The sequence below is a fragment of the Nyctereutes procyonoides genome, unplaced genomic scaffold, assembly GCF_905146905.1.
Source record: "Nyctereutes procyonoides isolate TBG_1078 unplaced genomic scaffold, NYPRO_anot_genome, whole genome shotgun sequence".
Taxonomy (NCBI): Eukaryota; Metazoa; Chordata; class Mammalia; order Carnivora; family Canidae; genus Nyctereutes; species Nyctereutes procyonoides.
In genome coordinates, this window is record NW_026575121.1 from 58770377 (window position 1) to 58798009 (window position 27633).

Sequence of the window (27633 nt, forward strand, 5' to 3'; positions counted from 1 at the left end):
ATGTTAATGCCCAAGAAGGGACAACATGTGGTGTATCTGTGTGGGGGAGCCAGTGGCATCCTTCCTACTCAGACATAAGCAGGCTGTAGCAGAGGGTGACGTCAGCCTCTGGGGATCCATTAGTGATTTTCAAGTCAAGCTTGAGCCCAGAGCTGTACTGTTTCCATCAGAGAAAGGTCACTAAGTTGGATGGAGCACCAGAAGGTAGGTAGCCTGTAGACAGAGCTAGGATACAGGAGGTTGGCAAGGGGAGTCTGTGATCAAGACGTGATATGAGTCAGAAGTGCTGGGCTGTGGTCACCAACATTTAAAGACCATCCCATGGCCTGCACGAGACTGAGGACATCCCTGAGCCCACACACTCACATGTCTGCTCTACAGAAATCTCATCTCTGTGACCTCTAGGGAACCGTGGCTGCCACCGCCCCCGCCCCCATCCCCTTTCCCATCACCTCTGACATGGCTTCCGGCTGGGGCTGGAGCTCATTAAGGCAGCTGCCCCCACCACTGGGCTCCCCACTGTCTTGCAGCCACGAGCAGGGTGGGAACGGCCCAGAGCCAAGAGAAGCGGATGTAGGACCGGGCGGCCGAGCCCCAGGGTCGCCTCAGATCCCCACTTGGCTGCAACACAAACAGCCCTCACCCTCCACCAGGTCACTTCCTGGGGACTTGGACGACCAGCTCAGGGGGCAGAGGGACGGCAGGGGCCTCAGCAAATCGCATTCTCATCTAGCCTGGCTGCCTTTCTGTGCTTTGATTTCAGCTCCCAGCCAGGTGGGAAAGGAGCAAAAAAGCAAAACTTAATTAAACGCTTTGTTTTTATTTTCGGAGACTCTCCGGGCATGGGAGGGGGCGGATGCTATACTGCTGAGAGAAAGACCAGATAGTGCCCCACGTGATTCTCTGTCGTGGTGGGAATGTGGAGACCCTGGGGAGGAAGCAGAGTCGTTTGCAGGCCAAAGAAAAGAGCACGGTTTCTATAATATGCATGAGTGTGGCGGGCAGCTTCTTGTCGGGCTCATCTTGGACACTGGGGTCAGTTCAACACATGTCCACCCCACTCGCGAATCTACTGAACACTTGCTAAGTCGGCCACCCTACACCGAGGCTCACCATCCCCTACAATCATTAAAAGGGTTGGAAGTGTTTGTGGATGTAGGGTTATCTTGCCAAAATGAGAAACAGCTGAGGCAGAAGGGACACTGAATCGTGATCCTCCATATGGGATCCCAGGGAAGATGGCTGCTTCCTGGGTCTGTCACTCGAAGACCCCCATCTCTGTAGACAACAGGGGTACTAACGAGTCCGAGGGCCCCGGGAGCAGGTCTGAGCTCAGCCCCGCACCGTCGGTGAGGCCTCTGTCAGGGGCCACAAGCTCCCACGGCCCGCGGCGGCCGTGTAGGTCGTGCGGCCAGAGGGTCGCAGGGTCACGGAGCGCCAGCTCAGATGACAGGTGCAAAATTAACGACTCAGCCAACGTCCCGATCCCCAGGATGGTGAACAACAAACTCTAGAACATTCCCAAGGGTAACAGAATAACTGCTGTTAGTCTATTTTCGAGGTTTTGCTTAAAGTACAAAATACAGACTTCCTAAAAGCACATTGTATTAAAGAACAGCTCGTCCTTTGTCTCCATCCCCCTGGTTTCCATCACTCAGACCTCGTCTTGGCGAAGGCGGGAGACACTGGGAAGTGCCACTCTCTCCAACTCCGTGTGGTCCCAGCCAGCTCCCGTTCACCTTATGTACTACCTGGGCTCAGACTTTTATTAGGTTTATATGTGGAACTCGCAAAAGAAAGGATATTAATCTTTTGTGTCCAATAGCTTTGGGGAGGAGACTCCAGAATATTCTGCAAGGATAATTGTTCAGTATGCTGCAAATAGATCTTATGTTTAGTTTTCTAAAATATATATATATTATTATTATTATTTCACTGTGATTAATGACTTTTAAAAACTTAGAAAAATCGTTTCTCTTTTCAGGGCAACAGAGGACTTGGCTTTTATGGAGAGAAAGGAGAAAAAGTGAGGAAACAATACTGGAACGCGGAGGCTTTCTTAGTTAGTGGTTAGGAAGTAAATCATTTTAACGACTGCTTTTCGTGCAGTTATCTTTTGACCATTTGCTTAGGAAATAATCACTGCCAGGCTTTGGAAGAGGCTCCAACCATAGTGATGGCTCGCTGAGACTGTGAAAGCCAACAGTGTAGGTTAGCCCCGACCAGACCTCTGGTATAGACATGACCTTGGCTATCTGCAGCACCCACAAAGTAAAGGCATTGCCTGAGGTGTCCCAACGTGGGGAACCCCAGTGATTGAGCAGACTGAGGTGATACCCACAGGCCCGCTCAGGGACCAGGCAGCCGGGCCAGCAGGAAGACCCCATGGGTGCCTGTAAATCACTGCGCTGCCAACACAAAAGGACTGCAGGCCTTCAAGAGCATCACTTGAGGCCATGAGTGTGAAAAGCTCAACAAGCAAAGCCTCAGCAACACGTAATCCATCGTGTACACCACAAAGCCACCTGCCCACCATGAAATATGTTTGTTCTGTGGCCTCACCGTTTGCCGATTCTCATTTTGTTTTTGTTTTCTGCTGTGCTTTTTGATCAAACAGCACACTAAGTGGAACCCAGTACTGCTCAGATCTAGAGGGAAAGACTTCTTCTTTGTGTTATTACTGTAGAAAAAATTTTAAAAGCATGCTATTGAAAGATCCAAACACATAAAGATGTAAACACCTATATGATGAAATATGATGGAACAGTAAAATAACATAAAAAGAAGAAAAATATAGGAAGAAATCACTGGGTGGAAGGGAGATTAGACATGTCAAGCAGAATGAAAATGAAGTGAATGTCTATAATCTCCAAAGAGTTGATTCAAAAATTTTTTTAAGATTTAGTTTATTTTATTTAAATTCAGTTTGCAAACAGAGTATAACACCCAGTGCTCATCTCATCATGTGCCCTTTTTATGATTCAAATATTAATAAGAAGATATCAATGCCCTAATAGGTAAAGGGGAGGTGAGCAAGCAGTTCCAGGCATTTTTTAGATGTGATGTTAGTGACTCTGAGAATACACCACAGAGTCCTCCTTTTTATAGCTGGTAGGTCCTGTCACTTCACCCCTGGTCATACTATGCGACTTCTGGGCCCAAATTTGTAATATATAGTTTACCTGCGGAAGTACCAAAGAAAAGACAGTAAGTTACTCTTTGTGTCAATTAGTTCCTGAGAGGTGAAGCCACGTATCAGGCAGGAAACCTTGTCTAATAATGTTCCAGATTGATAGGCTCCTCCTGGTCTGTGCATCACATGGAAAGTGTTTCTTGCGAATGTTAAAAATGCAAACTTAAGATACATTTTATTGAAGATGCTACCTTTTATAATATAAAAACACCTTAACTGGTGAAACAGTGGTGAAACTGGTCTCATCTTTCATATTTTAGGCATTTCGTATACCTTAGCCCCAATCTTGGAAAGCAATAGAGTAATACGTTGATATGAAGACATTTAGCTTGTGTACAGAAATTCATCCTAAAGAGATAACACCACAGAAGCGAAGGCAGCACAAACTTTTGAACAACTTAAACAACTTTTATGAATAAATTTTAAATGACTATTAATGCAGAGAGGACACAATTTTCCATTGTGACCATTTCATTTTACACTGTGATCATAATATTACAAAATAGATATACTTGTGGTAAATAATATGCAAAAATAGAAAGCAGTTAGTGATGATGATGAAGCTTGATACTGTCTTTCCAAGATAAAGATTACTGCTTCTCCTAAACCATTCACAGGGCGACATGGGGCTGCCAGGACCCAATGGGATTCCATCAGACACCCACCATGCCATCATAGGACCCATGAAGGAAATGTTCCACCCAGATCAATATAAGGTAAAGAAGCTTCAACAAAATTGACTATATTACTGGTAAAACTAAAATAAGGAGAAGAAAAAAAAGGAACTTTCTTCGATCTTTTAAAACACTAACAAAGTGGGAGGGTCCTCACCATCTAACTGGTACATCATGCGTGAAAACACTGCCCATGGTCACATAGGTGCACTGGTCTGTTGTCTTAAAAAATTGTAACAAATTTGAGACAATACGAGAATTCATAAAACAAACTCAAATGTATCCTTAGTGTGCAGATCTCCTGTGTAGGCCTAGGTCAATGGTCAGAGCATAATTCAAAGCCAGGATATGGAGCTATCTGAGCAAAATGTTGTATTTGGCAAAAAATGAACCTACTTTTACTTTTTGTTAACGTGGAGCATCGGTTGTGGGTATTTTGCATCAAAGTCCATTTTCTGATTTTTATAATTTCCATGAATATTTTTGTCTGATTAAAAGTGTATACTCTTGGAATCTAAATAAAAATTAACACTCACTTTGCCAAACTCACTCCCTCGAACGGGCCACTTAACCTTTCTAATGTCCCAGCTCCCTGTGCTAATTGAAGATGGTAACACTCAACCTCATATTGCTGCTGAGTGGAGACCACGTGAAAACCTCAGATTAGGTCAGGCACAGGCGGTGCCTGGGAACCAAAGTAAAAACCCCAAACATAGAATCTGATTCCAGCTCCCAAGTGTCTGTCCCGATGTGGTTCGGGTGGGAGAAGGCAGGCTTAGGGAGGAATCAGTCTGGGTGGCTGTGCCTGACTTCAAGGGGACAGGGTGGCGTGGCCATGATGGTGTGAAGCAGAATGCAGGGGAGAGTGCAGCAGGCACAGGTGGCAGTGAGCCAGCTAGTTTAGGGCAGGACCTCCCTGGACAGCCAGGCAGTGGGGGGCGCCCCGTCCAGTCATCAGGTGGGATCCAGGCGGGACTCGGGCTCCTGGTGGGGCCTCAACCATCAGCCAGATGATGGAGCTCTGTCCCGTCTCAGGACAGGAGCCAAGGGCACAGTGAGGCCAGAGCAGGTTCAACCCATGCCGAGGGGTTCAAGCTTGGGCATCAGATTTCCTTCATCTTCTGCCACCAGGATGGGCTGGGGCCACCTGGGGCCACAGGAGGCCACTGCAGGCAACAGGGGTCCTGGGTGCTGTCCCAGCAGAGATGGAAAAAGAACCCAGCCAGTCACTACATTTCTTTAACCCTTTTAGACCAAAAGGAGTGGGGAAAATATACCATATAAAATTGACACTGCTTTCCAAATAAAGTCTCTTTTACCTGGGTTTTTTTTTAAGATTTTATTTATTTATTCATGAGAAATACACACACACAGAGAGAGAGAGAGAGAGAGAGAGAGAGGGCAGAGATACAGGCAGAAGGAGAATCAGGCTCCATGCAGGGAGCCCGACGTGGGACTTGATCCCGGGTCTCCAGGATCAGGCCCTGGGCTGAAGGCAGGTGCTAAACCGCTGAGCCACCGGGCTTCCCTACTTAGGGTTTTAGTATATTCCAGTGTGTCTCTGCCTCAGAAGACCCTCCTAAGACTATTTTATTCAAATATTATCATCAGGGGCTCATCCCGGGGCGTGTGCTGCAGCAGAGCCTGCAGCTGGGAGACCACCCTCACACAGAGCAGACAGGCAGCCTTGCAATTGTATGAAACGGAACACGTGATTTAACTGATGATGTGAAAATCCAGAAGAAATCACACCTTTTTTCTCTTGAATTTTGAAGCTGCAAAATGTAGGACTTGTTTATTCTGATGCATTTATAATCAGTATTTACAGTTTCCATAAACACTTTTCAGTGATCACAAACCCTGCTCCATCGTTTCTGTCCTTGAGTTACTGGTCTCACATTTCATTGTCTTCACAGGGCGAAAAGGGAAGTGAGGGGGAGCCAGGAAGAAAAGTAAGTGAAGTAGTAGCGCGGTTTCTTCCACTGGGCACCCGTGCAACAATGGGGCGCAGGCCTCTAGCGGCATCCACCTGTTAGACCAGGTGGCGTTCACTTGGATGCTTCTTTTCAAAAAATGGCTTTAGAGTATCTTCACTTTTGCATCACAGACACCAACGAATCAACATTTTCTGGGGTTTGGGAATGCACCTAAGTGTGTTAAGAGAGCAGGTGTGTGGGCAGAGGCTCCGGCACATTTGGCGGCAGCTTCAGTTCCAGGTCCCTGTCACACCTGCCCCGTATTCCCAGCCCTCCCAGCCATCACCGGCTGTGTGACATCAGGGGTATCCTGGATCAGTGGTAATCCAGGCCGCCTGGCCAGCTTTGTGTGACCCTAGCTCACGCTGGGATGGACTGGGGACCCCGGGAGGCAGGCTGGCCAGTCGAGGGGCTGGAACCCTGAGCGGGTGAAGTGGGACGGGCCAGCCACCTGACGTCTCTGCTCTCTCCTAGGGCATCTCCTTGAAGGGAGAAGAAGGAATCATGGGCTTTTCTGGCACACGGGTAAGCCATGCATGCATGCTGTAACTGCAGCTTGTTTTGTTTTGTGTTTTACATAGACTGCATTTTCCAGAGCAGTTTCAGATTCCCTGTGAGGTTGAGCTAAAAGTACAGAGATGTCCCAGATGCCATCCCTCAGCCAGCATGCACAGCCTCCCTCGCTCCTAGCGCCCCGACCAGAGCGGCCCCCCTGGCCCATCACGCTCCCCGAGTCACTAGTGTTTGAGACTGTGAGCCTCTGTTGGAGGAGGGCAGGAGCAGACATCAGTGTTTCTGTCAGGCTAACTTAACCGGCAGTGACAACAGTGTAGACTGTCTCCAACACAAGAAGTTGATTCTTGTTTCTTGGAGAATCCAACAGAAGTGTCCCTAGCAGGACAGTGAGAGGAGGGGCCAGGGGTGTCTTTCCCAAGGAGATTCAGCACCTCTGGCTCCCGTTCCCAAGTGCAGGCCTCTATCTTCAGCATGTGGCCTACAAGGACACCTGACGCTTCTGTCCTACTGTCAGCTGGAGCTCGGTCACCTGCCGAACCTAGCAGCAAGTGAGCTGGGAGGTGTGGCCAGAGCTCCGGGCCAGAACACACAGAAGGGGGCCTGGCAGTGACTCTCTGGTAGCCACTACCACAAAAAAAGATATGTTTGAATCTTTGGAAATAAGAAGAGACTCCTGAGAATGTTGGGGTGCAAGCCTTGTTAGATTTCTCCCCGTTAAACCACAATGTCCTTATTCATTCTCCATATTTCTTTAAGGGCTAGATATAATGCGGTACATGAAAGTGTCGCTAAAACAATTCGCTTCCTTTAGAAAATAAAAGGGGTCCTCAGATGACTTTGCTATTTCATAGTGAAGTATTCTATGTTAGCCTGTCAGGTGCCAAAACAGTGCCTTCTGGAAAGTGTTGCTGCATATCCTGAGCTGGTGCTTCTGCTTTCTCTTCCACCCAGGGTGCTTCTGGCTACGATGGTGAAAAAGGGTCACCGGGACAAAAAGTAAGTTGGGTGCATGAGACGGGATCTGCTCTGGGGCTGAAACACCTTCCGAGGGTCAACTGTGAAGGACTGTGCTCTTCCAGGAAAAGAAGTTGTCCCCAGAAAACCACATTTAAAGCCCTTCTTGTGCAGTAGCATAAATCATCTTTCCTCCAACTCTTCTGCGATGCCTGAGGCGGACCACTCACCTTTTCCCTCACTTTTGCACACCAGCACATTGGCTGTGTCCTTTGGCACCCTTCTTCATCATCATGTGCCTCTCTTAGGGAAGTCATCGATGGAGTGGCTGAGTGCCTACCTGCATTCTTCATATGTTGATCTCACAATTTTGATGCTTGATCTTCAGTGATGCCCAAATTAGCTATTTTTATTCTGTGTTCTGTGGACAGGTTTTTGGCAATTTTTTAAAAGGAATTATGAGACAAATGTGTCATGAATCTGAATCAGATTTAGAATTGTCTGAGCACAGGTCATGTGACAGAGTACATGCAGAAATGGTTCTTTGAATTAGTGATTTAATTATGTTCCCTATTTATCATTTTTGGTCATTTGATCGCATAATATCTAGCCCACCTCCTTCCCGTTGTGGACGCCGGTGCTGTCCTAGCTCCATCGTTTCAGTTGCCCAAGTGCACAGGGAGCAGGTGCATCTGCACGTGAATATAATTTCACAGGAAAGAGCACACCTCTTCCATTCTGCCATCTGTCTTCTTTCACCACCATGCCTTGGAGATGACTCCATGTTAGCATGGACACACCCATGTGGTTCTGTCAACAAGCTGTCCAGAACTGCAGGCCAGAGAAGATGCCACGTAGATGCCTACAACCCCTCGCTGAGATTCCCAGCTGCATGCTGTGTACCACCATTACACAGTCAGCATTATGGCTCCTGCCTGTTGGGCCCATGGCCTGCTATTTTTATCATTAAGTCCTAGTAGGTGCCTAGAAATAGACTTTTCAAAAATCAATTCAGCCTCTGAATCGGGACTCCATTGAATTGTGCTCATGGCTCCATTGGGGGTTGATGGTGGGGCATCAGGAGAACCAGAAGGACGTGGGCTCATCAGTGTCCCGCGGGGGCTCCCCCTTGTTTGCTTGGAGTCTGCAGATGGACTTGGCCTTCCAGGCTCAGTGTCCAACCTCCACAGGCAGAGCCCTGAGCCCAGGCTCTGGCCACTCCCAATAGGACCAGCCTTGACTCCTTCCTGCAACCTTGGCGGCTCCTACTCTTCCCGTTCCTGTCCTTTTATCCCAGGGATAAACAGGGATAGCCAGGGAGCTAACACCAGGGTTTCCCCAATGACATCAATCTTCTCATGACATTATTAACTGAGGGGTGTCCCCAAAGGCAGCGTACCTAGAGGACAGCTGTCCAGGCTCTACTCCAACCAAAGGCCAAAAGGCCAAAGTTCAAGGATTTCAGTAATCAAGTGAAGAGACAGGCATGAGGCCAACATGAACATCTCCAAGTACTCCATCCCCACCTGCCCACGCAACCCAAGTGCTGTTGTTAATATTTTCGTTGCTAGCCATATGCTAGTGAAATGACGATTATGATTTTTTTCTACACCCATCACTAATGAGTTATAGGCTTTTGAAATACAGTTGGACACAGCTGGCCCCTGGACTCCTTGTTTATGTGAGACAAGATGCTCGCAGACGCCACCTGGGGCCTCTCATTGCCGTGGCCAGATGTTGGGACCGAAGGCCCACATTGTCCAGGGGAAGATAGGGATGCTTCCGGCCAACCGGGCGTCTCTGTGGGGAGACAGTTTACCCAACTCTCCAAATAGGAAATGCCCGGGACACACACAAAGGACGGAGTCACCTGCTTGCTAGACTGCACTACACCTTGGACGTGACAGCTGACTGTATGGGACAAGCTGGCACCATTCCTGACTGACTGTCCAGTTACTAATCTAGTCCCCAGATAACTCCTCCTTGACCACACATCCCTGGCTTCCCCCACCCCTGTTGTCATGCCTGCACCTAGAAACACAAAGAGAAGCCTTGAAATGGCTGTGTTGATTCTTGCTGTGCCAAATTATTGGGCTTCCAGCTGCCAGAGATCTCAGATGAACTGCGAGTGCAAATTCTTGCCTTTACTCTGCAGACTTCTACATAATACCTGGCCCACCCCTACCCTCAGTCAATCCACCTGCAGATGAGAATGCACAGGGAAACTTTTAGGTCATTATTTTGGCTTTTGGGGGTTCCAACTATTAATAGTCTCAGCGAGAGAAATCCTGTGTGCTCTTTAATTTTTGTCTTGGGTTTTCTGTAATAACTGGTTCATTGCAAAGCACTCAGACATAGTTCAGAAGTGTTGGTGGTGTTTTGGCTTATTCAACACGGGTGGTGAGCACGTAGTCCTGGGGGTGCTGGCTACTGCTCGGTGATGACGTCCTGCCCAGTGGACAATGCTCAGGCCCATGGGCACGTTTCGCAGCATCCAGTGCTTTATCAGGGCTGGATTGTTATGCTGGGCCGCACACAACTCAGACTGAATACCTAGTTGCCGGCTCCCATCACTGGCAAGCTCTTCTAGTATTCCTGGCCTTCTCGGGAGATGGCCTCAAAGTAGATGAATTTAGCGTCAAAGGAATTTGCCTTCACTTCTGAATCTTCAGCTCCACCTAGTGTGAAAGGGAAGCTGTCTAAATCAAAGGTCCACCACGAAAAACACGACACCAACCCCGTCAGTGTTCATTCTAAACAGCAAGACTTTGAGCACACGGCTCTGGCATTCCACAAAATCTTGTAAAATAATCAGAAGGTGGCACCTGGCATTCTGAATGTGAGCCCTCACTGTGCATATTCTTTAACAAGAGGGAATGAATTTCTAGATTTTTGTAAAGGCTTCACGTATATGTCCAGCTACAATGCAGCTCCTGAGGGCAAATGTTCTCTTTCAATGAACGCTCGAGGGAATTAGAAAGTAGCACTTTGCACTTTTTAATTAAAGAGAAAAATTCTAAAGTAAGAGGCGTTACTGCTTCTGTTTGGTGTTCACTAAAATTTTTCAAAGCCCCTCTTGCGGGAAGGTTTTAGTAGATGGATCCATCCTAATATCGCGGATGTGGGGCCTCTGGGCTTCCCGAAGTAACTTAGCAGAACGGATGCAGCCCCCCTTGTGAGCAGGTGAACCTGAGCAAGCGAGGGGCTCCAGAGGAAGTGCTCAGGGCAGAGGAGCTCCAGGAGGAAGAGGTGGCTGCTGCCACCATGGGGACACCTGCTGTACCGGCAGCCCCATGCCTTCGACGGCAACAATGGCAAAGTGATGGGAAAAGTAGAAGGCAGGACAGAACAAGTATGAATTATGACATTCAAGGGATATAGCAGCCCAATGTCGTCATGCCTGGACTTTGCATCCTGATCTGAACAAAACAACTTTTTTTTAGTAAATTATTTTTTATTGGTGTTCAATTTGCCAACATATAGAATAACACCCAGTGCTCATCCCATCAAGTGCCCCCCTCAGTGCCCGTCACCCAGTCACCCCCACACCCTACCCACCTCCCTTTCTACCACCCCTAGTTCATTTCCCAGAGTTAGGAGGGTCTCATGTTCTGTCTCCCTTTCTGATATTTCCCACTCATTTTTTCTCCTTTCCCCTTTATTCCCTTTCACTATTTTTTATATTCCCCAAATGAATGAGACCATATAATGTTTGTCTTTCTTCGATTGACTTACTTCACTCAGCATAATACCGTCCAGTTCCATCCACGTTGAAGCAAATGGTGGGTATTTGTCGTTTCTGATGGCTGAGGAATATTCCATTGTATACATAAACCACATCTTCTTTATCTATTCATCTTTCGACGGACACTGAGGCTCCCTCCACAGTTTGTCTATTGTGGACATTGCTGCTATAAACATCGGGGTGCAGGTGTCCCAGCTTTTCACTGCATCTGTATCTTTGGGGTAAATCCCCAGCAGTGCAATTACTGGGTCCAAGGGCAGGTCTATTTTTAACTCTTTGAGGAACCTCCACACAGTTTTCCAGAGTGGCTGCACCAGTTCACATTCCCACCAACAGTGCAGGAGGGTTCCCTTTTCTCCACATCCTCTCCAACATTTGTGGTTTCCTGCCTTGTTAATTTTCCCCATTCTCACGGGTGTGAGGTGGTATCTCATTGGGGTTTTGATTTGTATTTCCCTGATGGCCAGTGATGCAGAGCATTTTCTCATGTGTGTGTTGGCCATGTCTATGTCTTCCTCTGTGAGATTTCTCTTCATGTCTTTGGCCCATTTCATGATTGGATTGTTTGTTTCTTTGCTGTTGAGTTTAATAAGTTCTTTATAGATCTTGGATACTAGCCCCTTATCTGATACGTCATTTGCAAATATCTTCTCCCATTCTGTAGGTTGTCTTTGAGTTTTGTTGACTGTATCCTTTGCTGTGCAAGAGCTTCTTATCTTGATGAAGTCCCAATAGTTCATTTTTGCTTTTGTTTCTTTTGCCTTCATGGATGTATCTTGCAAGAAGTTACTGTGGCCAAGTTCAAAAAGGGTGTTGCCTGTGTTCTCCTCTAGGATTTTGATGGACTCTTGTCTCACATTTAGATCTTTCATCCATTTTGAGTTTATCTTTGTGTATGGTGAAAGAGAGGGGTCTAGTTTCATTCTTCTGCACGTGGATGTCCAATTTTCCCAGCACCATTCATTGAAGAGACTGTCTTTTTTCCAGTGGATAGTCTTTCCTCCTTTGAACAAAACAACTTTAAAAAAAATTTTTTTGAGACCAAAATCAGGGAATCTTGGGCACAGAGTGGATAACAGGTCATTTTAACAAATAGCTAGTGTTATTATATATAATAATGGTATTGAGGTCACTTCTTTAAATCCTGTTAGAGTACAAATAAGCACTGAGCATCTTTCCTGCAGGGGAGCAAAGGACTGGATGGCTATCAAGGCCCTGACGGACCCCCAGGACCCAAGGTGAGCTCGGTCTTCCCCTAGCTAGCATTCGGATCACCTGCCGTTCATCTGGGGGAGGAGGCATCCACCGTCCTGTGCAATACAAGATAAGCAAACACACGACACCCAGGCCTGGACAGATGAGGTGGACAGGGATTATTAGTCACAGGTGTTGGGGCCTCACACTGCTGCCCACCTTGCAGAGGCACGTGGAAGTCACACCCAGGAGCAGAGCCACTCACTGGGGTTATGGGAGCAGGCGTTGTAGTAACAAGAGGGTGGGGTACCTCTATTCCCAGGGAAAATATGATTATCTTGTTTGAATAATCTCACAGGCTGGCAGGGGGCTGCTGCCTATTTGTTCAAGGTCAGGTGATGGGGATCCAGCCAGGTGGGGAGACTTTCCTGCTGGGTGAGGGAGCGCAGCTGGGGAGGACAGGGGGACTCAGTGGTTAGACCTTTGGGGTCCTGAAAGGCTCAAGAAAGTTTAGGTCTTACCATCTAGATGGTAGGATATCGGGGTACAATGGCATTGCACCCCGCCCACCTTGTGGGTAGCTCAGACACTGTCACCAGTAATGGAGTAGTCTGGCACTATAGAAAGTAATAACCTGAGCACTTCCGGTGCTTGAAAAAGGGATTTCAATGTGGGATTAATACCTGCCCACTTTGTTGAGTCTTGGTGGGTCCTGCTGGTGGCTGGGACACCGGGACCACAGCACAGTCGGGGCCATACCCCAGCTCATTTTCCACATTCAGCTTTATTCCCTGCAAATATGCATGGTATCCAAAATCCTGAAGGCAGATCTCACATCCTTCTGTTTTCCTCTTTTCTTCGTGCAGGGAGAAGCAGGTGACCGTGGGCCTCCAGGTGCCCCTGCATACTTCCCTCATCCCTCCCAAGTTAAAGGTTCGTACATGGTTTCTCCTGCATGTCTCTATCACACATGTGTCCTCTTCTGTTTTGGACATGGTCATGAACTTGCAAGAAAGGTTTTCTAAGCAAAACAAAAAAGATGTTTAGAGCATAACCTCTGGAGAACATCGGGTTCATGGACAACTCCCCTCGTTGCTTGAATATGGTGTCACAGAGAGATCTCCATTTCATCTCTGCCAGAGAGAGTGCCCTCCGCATTCCGGGTGCGACCCCTTCACTGGGAGATGGCTTCATTTCCGCCTGCCTGGTGCAGGTTCTGGCTTTGCCATCTGTAATATCACTAAAGAGATCTGGTCCTCCTGCACACAGTCTTCATGGCAGCCACCCAGCCACCCTCAATGCCTTCTGCCCCAAGTGTACCGAGGTGCTTCTGCCCTCTGCTTGCCAATCCGAAACCCTGAACTGGCCACAATCCATAATCTGTAAACGGCCACATCCTTTTAACCTTTGAGGAATCCCCACGTATCTGCCCAGATGTTCCCACCATCCCAGAGGACCCCTGACTGTAAGTGAAGGGGTCTTGCATGTGTTGTAGTGAATGCCCATCTCGTTATTTTACTCAGCCTTCCAGACTGACAGGATCATATGGAAATATTCTAATTCTGTGATAAGAGCAGTGGTCTTTAAACCTTTTTAAATGTGTATCCTTCTAGGTCAGGAAAAAAAATGTTTTCAGCACCCTCTGAATAATCGTATGCGTATTTACTTATGGGGGATCCTCATTGTACAGAGCTCCACGAGGACAGGGTTTTAGCTGCTGTGGCTCATTGCTGCATCCCTGATTTCTAGAACAGTACCAGGCAGGTAGTAGGGTACCTGAATGGACTGAAAAGTGTATGTCCTACCTCATACAAATCAGAAAGGGATTTTAAAGTGTGAGTTCATTGTTTTTTTTTTTTAATAAAGACAGTCTAATATTTACTTCCCTGTACCTAGTAGATGGCCTAGCTCTCCCTACCATATGTGTCCAGGGGTCATACACTTGGTGTGAACCACCTGTCCATCTAAGAACAAGCTTTGCATGTGTTCACCCAATGTTAATGAGAACATAGATTAGCACAGGGCTAAGGACAGAGCCCAGTGAAGCCCCCGAGAGATTTCCCTCCAGGGTGGCCTTGAAGGAAAAATGCCATCAGGTCCCCTACACAAAGATAGCTGGGTTTCATGTGTTCTTGCAAATTAACACATACGGATAAGTGAGTATATTTGGAATCCATGCTCAAGACCTCGGATGGCCCTCCCCGGGCAGCTGGCACTCACCCTCGCCCTCCTGACTGTGGAGTCCAGACGCGCCTGCCAAGCCAGAAGCCCCAAGAAAAGGAACATGAGGTCCGCTTTCTGTTAGTGATTTGGTTGAAATTGAAAGACTGCCTTTGAGGCTTTGGGAACATAATTTTTTTTAAATTAATGTTGGCCATTTTTCAAAAACATCACTGACTGAGAGCCCAGAATTCATCTATTTCCCGTTTTCACCACCTCATATTTCTGAAACCACACTGGGAAGGTGATGGTTTTAAATTGTGAGTTGGCAGGCGAGGGCTCCTGAGCACAACAGGCAGATAATGAGCGGATTCCCTCATGGAAGAGAATACTCGTATCTGCACAAAGTAGCCTTGTAGGAGCTTGTCAAAACCCGCACGGCTGGAGGAGACTTGTATTTTTTTTTAATTATTACATGGTAACTAAAGCAATTAATCTTGCTCTTCTTCCTAATGAATGAGAGGATCTGTGGTTTTCACTTTTATTTTGTCTCTGCCTACCCATTCCTGAGGGCTAGCATTCACACAGTGCTCCCTGGGGCCCAGGCCCCTTAGTTGCTCTCATCACATTGTTTTACTGGTGGAGATATTGAGGTATAGAACTTCTATGACTCACCCAAGGTCACGTGTGTAATGAATGAACCTAAGGTCACTCAGGTCCCCTGTGTCCAGAGCCCAGCACCCCATGCCCGCCCCTCTCCACAGGGCATAAGCACCCATACAGCAGACTCCCCACTTTCCTCACCTTGCGTGTACAAATCAAGGATGATGCTGGCACATCCTCTCCTTAATTTAAGGACTTGCTTCTGAGATGAGAAAATTAAAGATCCCATTGAGATCCCATACAGAGTGATGGCTTTCCTAATAATTAGTAATACGTACACAGTAAAACATCATAGTGTCTTTTCTCTCATTTTTCCCAATTATAGTCCAGAAAAATGTGTCCTACAGTAAAGCTTTGCTGTTTGCACTGTGAGAGAACACCTCGAAGCCACTCTCTGTTTGTTTAGGAATAAGGTCTGTAAGAGCCCCCACCTGTGTTCTCATCCATCACGCAGCTACGGAGCTATGGAAAGTGGCTCTGGGCTGGAGTCGGGCCTGAGGAAGTGAGGCTTCAAACAGGAACCAGCCCTCCTCACCTCCCGGGCTGAGCACCATGAACACAGGGATCCCTAGTCCTGCCATTCCCTTCGTTATTCCCGTTTAGACTCAGCTGTTTATCCCGCCTGATACCCACCACAGCTGTTCACCATTCCCCACACCCCCGTCTGTCTCCCACCTGCATCACAGTATACCCGTATCCAGTGGTCAGGCTGCTGTGTCCTGAAGCCTCAGTGCCCATGAGCACCATGCCTCACCTGTCCATAAACCTGGGGCCGTGGCACCATTTGCCCCCACGACTTGGTGGGAATCAGATGAACATGAAGTATTAAACACTGAGCCTAGAGCACACAGCAAGAGCTCCCAAATGTTACTCTCACTGTTATGTTTATGCTCTGTGGTTCTCAATGTCAGATTTCTCCCCAAAATAATCTTTCCCCTTTTTGAAACCGAGATCTGTAACTTTTTGGCATTGTCTGCTTCTCTAGTCTTTTATGATATTTATGGGAATCTTTTATTGCTCCTATTTGATTAGGAATGAGCTCCCTGGGGTCCCTGGGTGGCTCAGTTGGTGAAACATATGCCTTCAGCTCAGGTCATGATCTCAGGGTCCTGGGATCGAGTCCTGCATCAGGCTCCCTGCTCAGTGGGGACTCTGCTTCTCCCTCTGCCCGCCCCCCGTTCGTCTCTCTCTCTCTCTCTCTCTCTCTCTTTCAAGTAAATAAATAATTTTTTTAAAAAAAAGGAATGAGCTCCTTAAAAGTAGAGACTGCCATATATTAACCATTTGGACCCCCACCACCCTTCACTGCATGTACGAGACATACAACAAATAAATACACATTTGGTGGAAAAGTGCACACTTCAAGTGGGTCCTGGAAGCAGTCCTGTTCTTACCATGGGGCCCATCTCGGTTGCAGGTGCCAGAGGTGACCCAGGATTCCCAGGGACCCACGGGGATCCAGGAAGCCGAGGTGAACCAGGAGACCCGGGCCCACCAGGTCTCCCCGGCCCATCCATCAGAGATGAAGGTAATCAGCTCTGTGGTATCAGAAGTGTGTCCCCCCCACCCCCAACAGGTGTTTACAGAGAGCCCTGGGCCCTTACTGACCACTTGGCTCTGCAGCTGGCCTCTCATGCAGAGGAGGCTCAGCAGCTCTAACCAGTTAGGGGGCTTGTGCCACAGGTCTTCTGGGGAGCAGTTGACCTGCAATGTGCAATACACACAGGGCTGGATTGTGCCGCTGACAAGCAACGAGCATGATGCTGTTGACTGGGATGAGTGTGGGCAGTGGCCATTCCTCGTGGCCAGGGTTACAATTCTCACACCATTGTTGGGGAGTTTTCTTGAGGTGGAAATATGGTGAAGAAATCTAGTGAGAGCATCTATCCTTAAGCTACTGATTGGACTGTGAGCTCATGGGTTCCTGGTGGCCTCTGGGGGATGGGAATGCCAACACAGATGTTAAATGTCCCAAGTCTCATGCTGCTCATGGTCACTGTTGGATTTTTCAGATGGAAAGAGAGGCTTACCGGGTGAAATGGGCCCCAAAGGGTTCATAGGAGACCCAGGCATCCCTGCACTGTACCCCGGCCCACCAGGCACTGATGGAAAGCCAGGACTCCGAGGACCCCCAGGGGCTGCTGGACCACCTGGACCAGATGGTAAGTGGAAGGATACTCAGGTGCGGACAAGAGGCCCAGCCCCTGTCAGATTCTTACCGGGGTTTTTCTGCTAAATAATTCCATGAACCAATGCAGTAGGCATTGCAGTAGGGTGTGGCAGGTGCCCTGGGGCACAAACAGAAAAGCCAGTGATGAGGGAATCTGCTGAGTATCAGCAGGCCCGTGGACGTGACCCAGGGTTTGGCTGACTGTGGCTCCAGGGGTGTCAGCTCTGCAGTGGCACATCTGAGCGGTGCAGTCAGGAAGCAGGTGCAAGCTGAAATCCGTCGAGTGTCGATGTGATCTGCTCTGTCACCTTCTTCCAGGGTGGAGGCCTCCTGCCTTGGCTTGTAGCCTCTCCCCTGTTTCACAGCGATCTTTAGCAGACTTGATCATCCGCCTTCTCAGCCCATGCACAGCAGAGCTGTGTAACTGAACAGGTGACAGCAGTCAACAGGAAGAGGTGACTGCATTGGCCGAGCCTGAGATGAGAGACAATGAGGGTCTGTAAACCAGATGAGCATGAGCTTCTGGGCCCCTCGCCGCCGGGGGCGGGGGGGCAGCGTAGAGTACTAGTGCAGAGTGTATTGCCAAGGTCCCATGTTTCCTTGGCTCCTCTATCAGTGGAGAACGCTCCGAGGATGCAGGGAGACGTGCGGTCTGTCTTTGAGCTTACCACCAAAAACACTTATCTTTTCGGCTTCCACATTTAAAGGGTAGTTCTAGACTTTGTAAAATCTCCTCGTGGGAACATTTCATCCCTTCAGGAATTTGCATAAATGAAGCTTTGGAAGAAAACATGAGGTCACAATTTCTTTCTATGTGATAGGGTCCATGGTCTATCAGCCAGTGTTTGAAATATTAGACTTTAACTTTCCTGGTATCCTGCCTCCCCACCCCCAGCAATCTCTTAGAGTTTCCAATCTCCAGGCAGGGAAAGCTTCCCATTGCCAACAGGTAGTGTTTGGTTTCATGTACAGGTCAGGTTCTGGTCTGTGCTTTCGCTGCTTTGGGATGTCTGCTTCTCTCTGCCCATTCCTTGAGAGGAATGATTGTGAGGGTCGTAGAAGCATGTGCGCACCTACTTCTTCCATTGAGAAATCAGCAATCCCTTCTCTGATTCCCTTTTGTCTTCTACAGTAAATGTCTAAGTTAACATGGCCCTACTGTTCCAATTTCCCTTCAACTGGCAAAGCCAGATTCTTACATTCCTCTGAAAATTTTTAGGTGTAGATAACTCCTTGGAATTTACCAGAGTTTGAGCTGTGTTATCTGTCATATATTTTTATCCTGGAAGTCATATTTATTGTGATGACATCAGTGATTACGGCCAAGTTTCTATGGGCATTATGTTTCCTGACTAAATGTTATCTCATAAGTTTTCCTTTTTGGCAAAAGAACATGATGTGTTAAAAAAAAAATTTTTAAAGCATAAAAATTTGCCTCCTTGAGGGAGTGTGGGGGAAGGCTGACCTTGCCATTGTCCCAATAACTAAATTCTGCTTCGTTAAAGATACAGACACCATCTTGCTTTATAAATCTTGCTTATTAGTAAGTCTATGATTTACTAATGTATCTGCAGATGGATCAGTTTCTTGTGCATATTTTATTCATAAAATGCATGGAAGAGAATCCAATAAATTTTATCAACCTAAGATATGAAAACCATACAACTTAAATTCTCCTTGAAATATTTATTTTACCCCATGAACACATTGTTTCCAAGTCACTTTTTCAAAAAAGCAATCTCTTAGACAAAAAGTAGCCAACCATAATGGCCTTTTAAAACTTTGTTGTGCATAGTCAGAATTTAATACCAGTGACCTGGATTCCCGCAGAGTGCTTTAGCTTTTCGCCTGGAATGAAATCGTTGGATTCCTTTCTTGCTAACTGCCCTTCATCCTGTTTTGTGTGTTGGTTGCTAATGAAAACCAGAATTTTTAGTTTTTTGCAGTTCCCACAGAACCAAACTGTGAAGTCAGTTTTCTTTCTGAGCTAAATATTTTACTAACTCTTGGTTCTAGCTGAGTTAACTGAATCAAGTGTCAGGGCAGTTTCTTTTTTTTTTTTTTTTTTTTTTTTTTTAGAATAAGTCAGAATCCTGCCAGCATTGCGATGGCCCTTGGCCTTTTAGGGAAAATCATCTTGAAAACGTCTGAGAGGTGCACTGATATGCTGTAGGACTTGTCTGGAATTACTAGTTTATTAGATAAAGAAAGCACAGAGGACAGAGGAAGGATGGCCACTGGAGTCTCCAACCACACAAGGAACACCCACAGTCTATGTCAAACTTAAAATGCCGACATCTCTGAAATATCTGAAACCAAATGCCTACCTGTCTGCTGCACTTCTCACAACATTGGGAGAACTTGGAGGCATAAAATAAAGCCCACAAAGTCCACCGGGGCCTGAATGCCCTTGACCTGGTTGCCAAGGAGCTGAGAGCACATCGCAGGGGCAACATCCTGCTCAGTGGTCACTGGGTGCAGCTGGCAGCCCTCTACACTCACTGGCCTTCCGTGGTGCCCTCTCATCCCACTGCCTGTTCTCCCTGAGAGCCTTTGTTGGTACTTCCTTGTCCCTCCTGCACTATCCGGAAGTGAGTTCAAGCCCCACATTGGGCTCCGTGCTGGAGTATAGAGCCTACTTTTATTTTTTCTTAAAGATTTTATTTATTTATTCATTAGAGACACAGGGAGAGAGGCAGAGACACAGGCAGAGGGAGAAGCAGGCTCCAATGCAGGGAGCCTGATGCGGGCTCCAGGATCATGCCCTGGGCTGAAGGCAGATGCCTAACGGCTGAGCCACCCAGGGATCCCTGAAGACTACTTTTAGAAAGAAATCTTTTGAATGGCTCCCTGATGCCCTTGGGCTGAAATCCAAGCCCCTCAATGGCCCTTTTACCACTCCTCGGATTCCTGGATTTCCTCGTCTTTCAGGGGCTTTCAGACACGCTCCTGCTCTCTCTGGAACCGTCCCTGTCGCCCTCTCTCAGCTACTATCGCTTCTTTAGGTCCTGGGCACCAGGTCTTAGAGCTTTCCTGATGCCCCATTTTAAATGGCCTTCCTCTGGGGCACCTGGGTGGCTCAGCGGTTAAGTGTCTGCCTTCAGCTCAGGGTGTGACCCCGGGTCTGGGGATCGAGTCCCACATCGGGCTCCCTGCAGGAAGCCTGCTTCTCCCTCTGCCTGTGTCTCTGCCTCTCTCTGTGTCTCTCTTGAATAAAATCTTTTAAAGTAAATAAATAAATAAATAAATAAATAATAAATAAATAAATAGCCTTCCTCTGTTACTCTCTCTCTGAAAGCCCTTGTTTGCACAGCCCTGGCTGTCGTTGAAATTCTGTGTTGGTTTGTTGACTGGTGGCCTCAGGTGTAAGCAGGTGAGGGTGTGCGATGTTCTCTGTACGCACAACTCTGGGTGCACTGCTGGGCTGGCACAGGTGCACCGGTGCATAAGTGAGAGAGATTGTCGCAAATGTGGTGAAACTGAACTGCCAGCTGCCCTTCCATACATACAGTGACCTAGGAGCTTTCTGACCTTCAAATTCTGGTGTCGCTTTTCCAAACAGCAAATGCCCTTAAAGTCAGTGTTTCCTCTCCTTCCAGCTTCCTTGGTGCCTCTTTCTAGCTCCCCCTGGTACTGTGAGGTGGGTATGGCAGCAGGTATTTCAGTGTGTTGGGGGGTTCTAGATCTGGGCTGCAAGCACCGTAGGGTTTGGCAGCAAGGACAGACTGGGGGACGTTCCCAACCTGACCCAGGGGCGCTGGGGGGTTGCTCGTCCCCACCACCAGGTGGCGCTGCTGTCGAGAAGATGCGGAGAGCGTTGGCCTGAGAGCCTGGTTTTGAGGCTTCCTGGAACCCCTGCTCAGGACTTATGGATGGGAGCCTGCAGCCCGGATAGGCTTCTTTTCTTTTTTTCTTTCCTTTTTTTTTTTTTCTTTTTTTGTATGTTTTTTTATTGGAGTTTGATTTGCCAACATATAGCATAACACCCAGTACTCATCCCACCAAGTGCCTCCCTCGGTGCCCGTCACCCAGTCACCCCATCCCCCACCCACCTCCCCTTCCACTACCCCTTGTTTGTCTCCCAGAGTTAGGTGTCTTTTATGTTCCAGACAGGACTTCCGAGGGGCCCTGATCCTGTCATGGGGGTGAGGGTGGAGAAAGGGGAAGTGGCGCGCTGGAGCCAGGTGGCCCCATGCTGTCTGCATGAACCATGCAAACCCATGTGTGCACCTGCTCCAGGGGAGCACAATGGGGAACCGAAGTCATGTCAATACCTTGGTTTGTTTTGGTTTAGTTTGGTTTTGGTTTTGGTTTGGTTTGTTTTTTTTGTTTTGTTTTGTTTTGTTTTTGTCTTTTGGGGAACCCAAGTTGTGTTGGTCTTAGAATATGAGTCTTACCACATAAAATATGTGGTTGATTATACAGAGATATTGTAAAGACGTCACTTGGTCACTTGTCCCCTCAATATATAAATGTCTGGTTTTTGACATGAAAATATATTTTTTAATTATTATAAAATAATTTGTTTACTATTCAGAGTTTCAGACTATATGGGAAACTAAAAACAAGAAAGCACAATTAGTAAAAATGAAATCTTAAGAAACAAAAAAAAAACAGTAATAGAATAAAATATGTGGCTGAAAAGTGAAAAACCTTTCTTTGGACTCCATGTTTCCTGAAAGCAAAGATTGTTATCTCTAGACTTCATTAGAAAAACCCATAATAGGTTCCTGCCGTTCCTTCCATCAATGGGGGGTGGGAGCTGTGGCCACAAAAGGGGGTCCCAGAAAGGGATTGCACACTCTGTTGGGAGACCTGGCGGTGACCCTTCCAACCCTGGGTCCGGGGAGCACTCCAGGTTGCACTCACGACCATCCTTGTGGATTTTCTCCTTAGGTTTCCTTTTCGGCTTGAAGGGAACAGAAGGGAGTGCAGGGTTCCCTGGACCTTCTGGCTTCCCTGGAGCTCGCGGACAGAAAGGATGGAAAGGTAAGGAGTGTCGTCGGAAATGCTGGAGGAAGGGCGGGCAGCCACCCCCTCTTCCAGGATGTTTCCCCGTTCCCCCCTGGGGTGTGTGGCGCCCTCCGCACTGTCCAGGCTCCCAGCCCTGTGTTTGCCCTCCTTTCTCCCATCTCTGTCACTGCCTTCATCACTGAACTTTCAGGGATGCAGAGCCTGGGGGGCACAAAGCAGAAGAGCTGTGACCTCTTGGGCTGAATCAGATGGTTCTGTCAAGCACTCAGCTCGAAGGCAGCATAACTAGCACTGAGAGCTCGTCCACTGCAGAGACCCATAGAGTAGTCATCACAGCTGATCCTACCCATGTTCCCCTGAGTTAGGGCTTAGTCACCAGCCAGGCAGGACGGGGCAGGTCCCCAGCAGCTTCCCCCCAGGTGGTGGGAGAGGTGCGGTTGAATGAGCAGGAAGAGGGAGTTTCTAGCTGAGAAATATGCTGCACCCCTTCCATTCTGAGGAAGGTGGCCCCAGGCCGCGCACCCCGACCTTTGTGGCACACGTGGGACGTGTGGGCATGCGGGTGCCCCACAATGGACAGGGCCAACTGCAGGAGTCAGACCCCACGGAGGGCTGTGTAGCACTTGTCCCCATGAGCCACCACCAGTCACCTGTGCCACCAGCAGTGGGTTCCCTAGGCCCCACTGTAGCAACACTGAGAAAGGAGGCCAAGTATTTCCTGCCTCCCACCCAGGAGCTTGGCCTCTGAGCCCAGAGTGCCAGCCAGGCCCCCTCCCCAAGTCTCCTCCTATCCCCCAGACTCTGGAACACCATCTCCCCCAAGCTGCACACCCACCTCTGTCAGTGGCCTGCTGTTCACCGTGCTGGGGAAACGTGGCAGCATTGCATTCTGCATCCCGAGCAGGTACCCCTGCTCCTCATCCAGGAAACAGGGGCAAAGGGTACCGGTCCCCAGCAAGCTCAGGAGTAGACAAGGCCCCAGAGTGCTTCGTTGTCACCCCAGCCCCCACTGCCCTGGACTTCTGTCCCCTGCAAAGCCAGGAGGAGTGTTCAGCACACGCTTCACAAGGAAATAACGAGTCTTTCCTCACATTGCAGGTGACGCTGGGGACTGTAAATGTGCGGAAGGCGATCAGTTCGTCGGGGGTCTCCCGGGGCTGCCAGGACCCAAGGGCTTCCCGGGCATCAATGGGGAGCCAGGGAGGAAAGGGAGCCAGGGCGACCCTGGCCAGCATGGCATCCCTGGGTTCCCAGGGTTCAAGGTGAGACACCAGTTCTCTCAAAGCTGACAGGACGTCCTTGACAGCTTCTGCTTAAGCAAACATAGATTTAGACCAGCAATGCCGTGTACCCAGTGCTCCATTCAAACAACCCCGTGCTTCGAGAGGAACTGTAAAACAGTTATTGGTGACAAGGTGAGCGGCACAGCTGCTCTGGAAAGTGGTTTGAGATTTCCTCAGAAAGTCAGAGGTAGAGCTGCCAGGTGTCCGGGACCCACACACCCCTGGCTGGGCGCCTGGAGGATCCAAAACACACACGTCCACGCAGAACCTTGTACACAGGTGTTCAAAGCACATTGATGATAAAAGCCAAAAGGTAGAAACAACTTAAAAGTCCAGGAGGTGTCGTGTGATGCCATTCCTAGGAAGTGTCCAGGGCCACCAGATCTAGAGACAGAAAGCAGGTCGGGGCCTCCAGGGGCTGGTGGAGAGGGAAATGGCAGTGAGTGTGTCATGGCTGTGGGGTCTTCTCCAGGGCGGTGATGAAAATGTTCTGCAATTAGAGATTAGTGATGCTTGCACAATCTTGTGAAAAAACACCAAATTGTATGCTTCAAAATGGTGAATTTTACCGTATATGAATCAGACCTAAAAAAAAACAAAAACAGAACCCAGCATCCTGAATGTAAAACATTCCACTGAATTTGAATCTTTTCAAATTTAGTACAGAAATGATTAAGCATTTTATGATGTCTCCCTTAACCAGCTAAGAAGTGAGACCTCCCAGTGAACCATGAATGTCCGGGGATATCTGAACTTCCCTGCCCGTGGATTCCCCGTGTGTATCAACTAAACAGACTTTATTTCACACCTATGGAAAGAGCATCTAGAGATCTTTCTTTGGCAAGAGGTTTTAACCAATGATTTCAAAGCCAGTTTCAGATAAAGGCAAAATATGCCTTGTTATTTCTTATTTCACTCAAAAAGAGTGTTTCAAGAGATTTACAATGTGAAAAGTCTATTATTTTACTTGTTCAGCAAGAGAGGAAAAAGTGCTCAGGGCACCAGGCCAAGAGCGACCTGGCTCCGTGAGCTGGTACTGGGGATGAGCAGCCACACGGAGCTGCCACAGCAAGGCTGTCACTCCTCACTGCTTTGTGGCACCAGAGCTTTGTAGGTGAAATGAGATCCACAGCCCCCTCCATGGCGTGCCTCAGAGATTTCTCAAGCACAAACGGTTTTATCCAACTAAAAGTGGCAGGCACTATGTTTTATCATGATTCTGTCTCCAAATCATGGCCGTCTTAGCACTTGAACACATTTGTAGTGAGGGTTGTGAACTTACGAGGAGCAAAACTAGTAGGATCTTTGCTTGTTTATAAAATTATCAAATATTTCCTAGAAGCCAAATGGACCCCGTTTTGTGCACCTGGAATGTCTACAATCTTCCAAGGACCCATGCTCCCTCCACCAGCTGTATGACACACATGCCCACACCATCTTTGTCCACAGACCGCTGGCATTGTGTCTGTTGTCTTGCGTATAATGATATGTTTATGTGTCTGGCAACCCTGCTCCAGTGAGAAGGCCTGGGATGGTTTTTGTTTTGTTTTGTTTTGTATTTTTAATGTTTGTACCAATAGAGTTTGGGAGAACATTTGAAGTGTGGGAGCCAGTCAGTAAAAGAATTCATCCAGCCATCAGTTTGCCCAGCACCTACGTACTGAGCGCCATCTGTGTGTGTCACTCTCCTGGCATTGAAAGAATGTTGCCCTTTTCTGCAAAGAACTGAATCAATAAATCAAGTATCTGTAGAATTTTTCAGAACATTCCCCGTTTAATTAGACCAACACTGAAAGTTCCCATATTCTTGCAAATAATAACAACCAAGATTTCCCGAAAATGAGCACATCACACATTAACATCCTGACCCACTAACCTGCTCATTTCTGTTCATTAAAAGACCTACACTAGATTTCACAACCTAAAATATGAGTGTCCCTGCGATGAGCTTGTCTCTATAATATGAAGGTTTTTTTTTTCCAACCTTAATTTCAGTCCAGAAGACAAGCTGTTACTCTCAATATTGAGTGGACACAAATTTCTATCCCTTGTACCTGGAGTACTTGCTCAGATTCTAAATAATGTCATTAAGAGTTGTTGATCTTGTGTTTTAGATCATTGCTTACCAAAAGTTCATGACTATGTGGCTCCCTAGGAGTTGGTTGAAATACAGATTCTAGGTCAGTGGCAGTGGGGAGGGATGGGGGACTGCTGAGATACTGTGTTTCTAACAAGCTCCCTGAAGAGGCCAAGGCTGCTGGTCTATGGACCACACTTTGAGCAGTGAGGTTCTGGTTTTTACTATCCAGCCAAGTATGGCTACTTACATGAAGTTTTAATTATTTGAAATTTAAAAGTCAGTTGCACAGGCCATATTCAAGGGCTCAGTGGCCATTTGTATTTGGGGACCACTGACGTGGACAGCCGGCTACAGAACATCTCTCCTACAGCAAAGAGTTGTTTGGGGCAGCACTGGGCTTGATGAGGGGAACAGGCTCCCAACTTGTATACCATGAAACTGGTCATCTTCCCAGCTGTCCTTAACAGAATGGAGGAAGACACTGTGTATTTGTTCCCACAGGGCGCCCCTGGCACCGTTGGACCTCCCGGGCCGAAAGGGCTGAAGGGGGATTCTAGAGCAATCACCACCAAAGGTCAGTCTTTGGGGGCCAGGAGTCCCTGGACCCACAGCCGTTCTGTGGCTGCTCTTGTATGAGAAGCATCACATGGCAAATCCTTTCCCAGGTGAGAGAGGACAGCCAGGTGTCCCAGGTGTGCCTGGGCTGAAAGGTGATGATGGTGTCCCCGGGCGTGATGGGCTGGATGGATTCCCAGGCCTCCCAGGCCCTCCTGTGAGTAACACGAGTGTGGGGCTGGCGCGGCCCTGGTCCTGATAGGTCTCGGCCTCAATTACCCCAGGGCCCAAGTGCTGGCGCTGCGCTGAATCCAGCCAGCACAGCCAGGCTGTTTGAACCAGCAGAAACCCTGTTTGTTAGGGCACAGGAGGTGGGTGGGGAGCCCCCAGAGGGCACATAGAAGATTAGAGAGTCCACAGAGATTCCTCCTTGTGGAGCACAGAAGGCGAGCCCAGAATGGGGCCCTGAGGCAGAACCCACTGTAGGCTCTCCCCCAGGCTCTGGTGGCCTCAGATGCCCCTTGGCTTGTAGCTGGCAGTGTCCTGCCTGTGTCTTCACTTCATCTTCCCTGCATGCATGCTGCATGCAAATCTCCCCATCTGCAGCCTCACCTTACCCTGATGGCCCCACAGACCCTGTTTCCAGAGCAGCCACATCCTCAGGTGGGGGGGTCAGGACTCCAGCATCTTGTGGGGGATGTGGTTCAGCCCGCCACATGTCCCTAGCAGAGGTTTACACCACAGTTCCCCAAGCAGGCCTGCTCGCTTCATTCCAAAGCCAGGCCTCTCTGCTCCACATGGGTCCTTCCTACCACAACACAGTCAGGTTTTCAGAGCACTTCTCTTGGGCTCATGGAAAACACCTGGATTATTACTACCCTAATATTGCTTTTTTAGTTACCACCCTGAAAATCATTTTCAAAAAGAGTTTGCTTGGCACCACTGTCCTAGCACACCGCTGCCTCCAGCCGTGCACGAGTCTTCCAGCCTGCACACACAGGCCACTCCTGCAGCTCATCGGCATGGAGTGTGGGTCCCTGTCTGTGGTCCTCAGGTCTCAGCGGGGCTGGGAGCCTCGGGAGGGTCAGAGAGGTGGGGACGCTCAGGAGCAGAGATGGGCCGCAGCCTGTGCTGGAGCATCCCAGCCTCATGCGCAGCTCTCAGGCGGACACCCTGGGACTTGTCCACATGGCTGTCCCACTGGCTCGTTCAGATATGCTCAGCATGAAGCCAGCTGCATGTTTACCCCTGCCAACATCAATCCCCTGACCCGCATGCCCACAGCCCCCTCTTAACCCTTCACTACCCCACCACCTTCTGCACCTGCTGGGCAGTGTCATCCCCAGGGAGCACCCTGCTTTTTCCATCCTGTCTTGTCTCCTTGTGTCCAGTGAGCATGCTGCTCTTTCTGGCCCAAACCAAAGACTCCTCTCCTTTAACAATGGATCGCCCCTGTGAATAGGGGATACGTCCCATTGCCTGCTCAGAGCAGTAGA

At 48.4% G+C, this 27633-nt stretch overlaps 1 protein-coding gene across 1 annotated transcript in view; it reads left to right on the plus strand.

The window, feature by feature from the left end:
* Nucleotides 1–27633, plus strand: part of COL4A2 (collagen type IV alpha 2 chain) — a 169740-nt gene that overhangs the window by 109248 nt on the left and 32859 nt on the right. Inside the window, exons 12-24 of the mRNA XM_055335741.1 lie at nucleotides 1985–2026; nucleotides 3811–3909; nucleotides 5784–5819; nucleotides 6318–6368; nucleotides 7311–7355; nucleotides 12243–12296; nucleotides 13119–13185; nucleotides 16493–16603; nucleotides 17088–17237; nucleotides 22142–22234; nucleotides 23318–23481; nucleotides 26084–26156; nucleotides 26248–26354. Coding sequence (XP_055191716.1) covers nucleotides 1985–2026; nucleotides 3811–3909; nucleotides 5784–5819; nucleotides 6318–6368; nucleotides 7311–7355; nucleotides 12243–12296; nucleotides 13119–13185; nucleotides 16493–16603; nucleotides 17088–17237; nucleotides 22142–22234; nucleotides 23318–23481; nucleotides 26084–26156; nucleotides 26248–26354 — 1092 coding nt within the window. The remainder of the gene's footprint in view (nucleotides 1–1984; nucleotides 2027–3810; nucleotides 3910–5783; nucleotides 5820–6317; nucleotides 6369–7310; nucleotides 7356–12242; nucleotides 12297–13118; nucleotides 13186–16492; nucleotides 16604–17087; nucleotides 17238–22141; nucleotides 22235–23317; nucleotides 23482–26083; nucleotides 26157–26247; nucleotides 26355–27633) is intronic.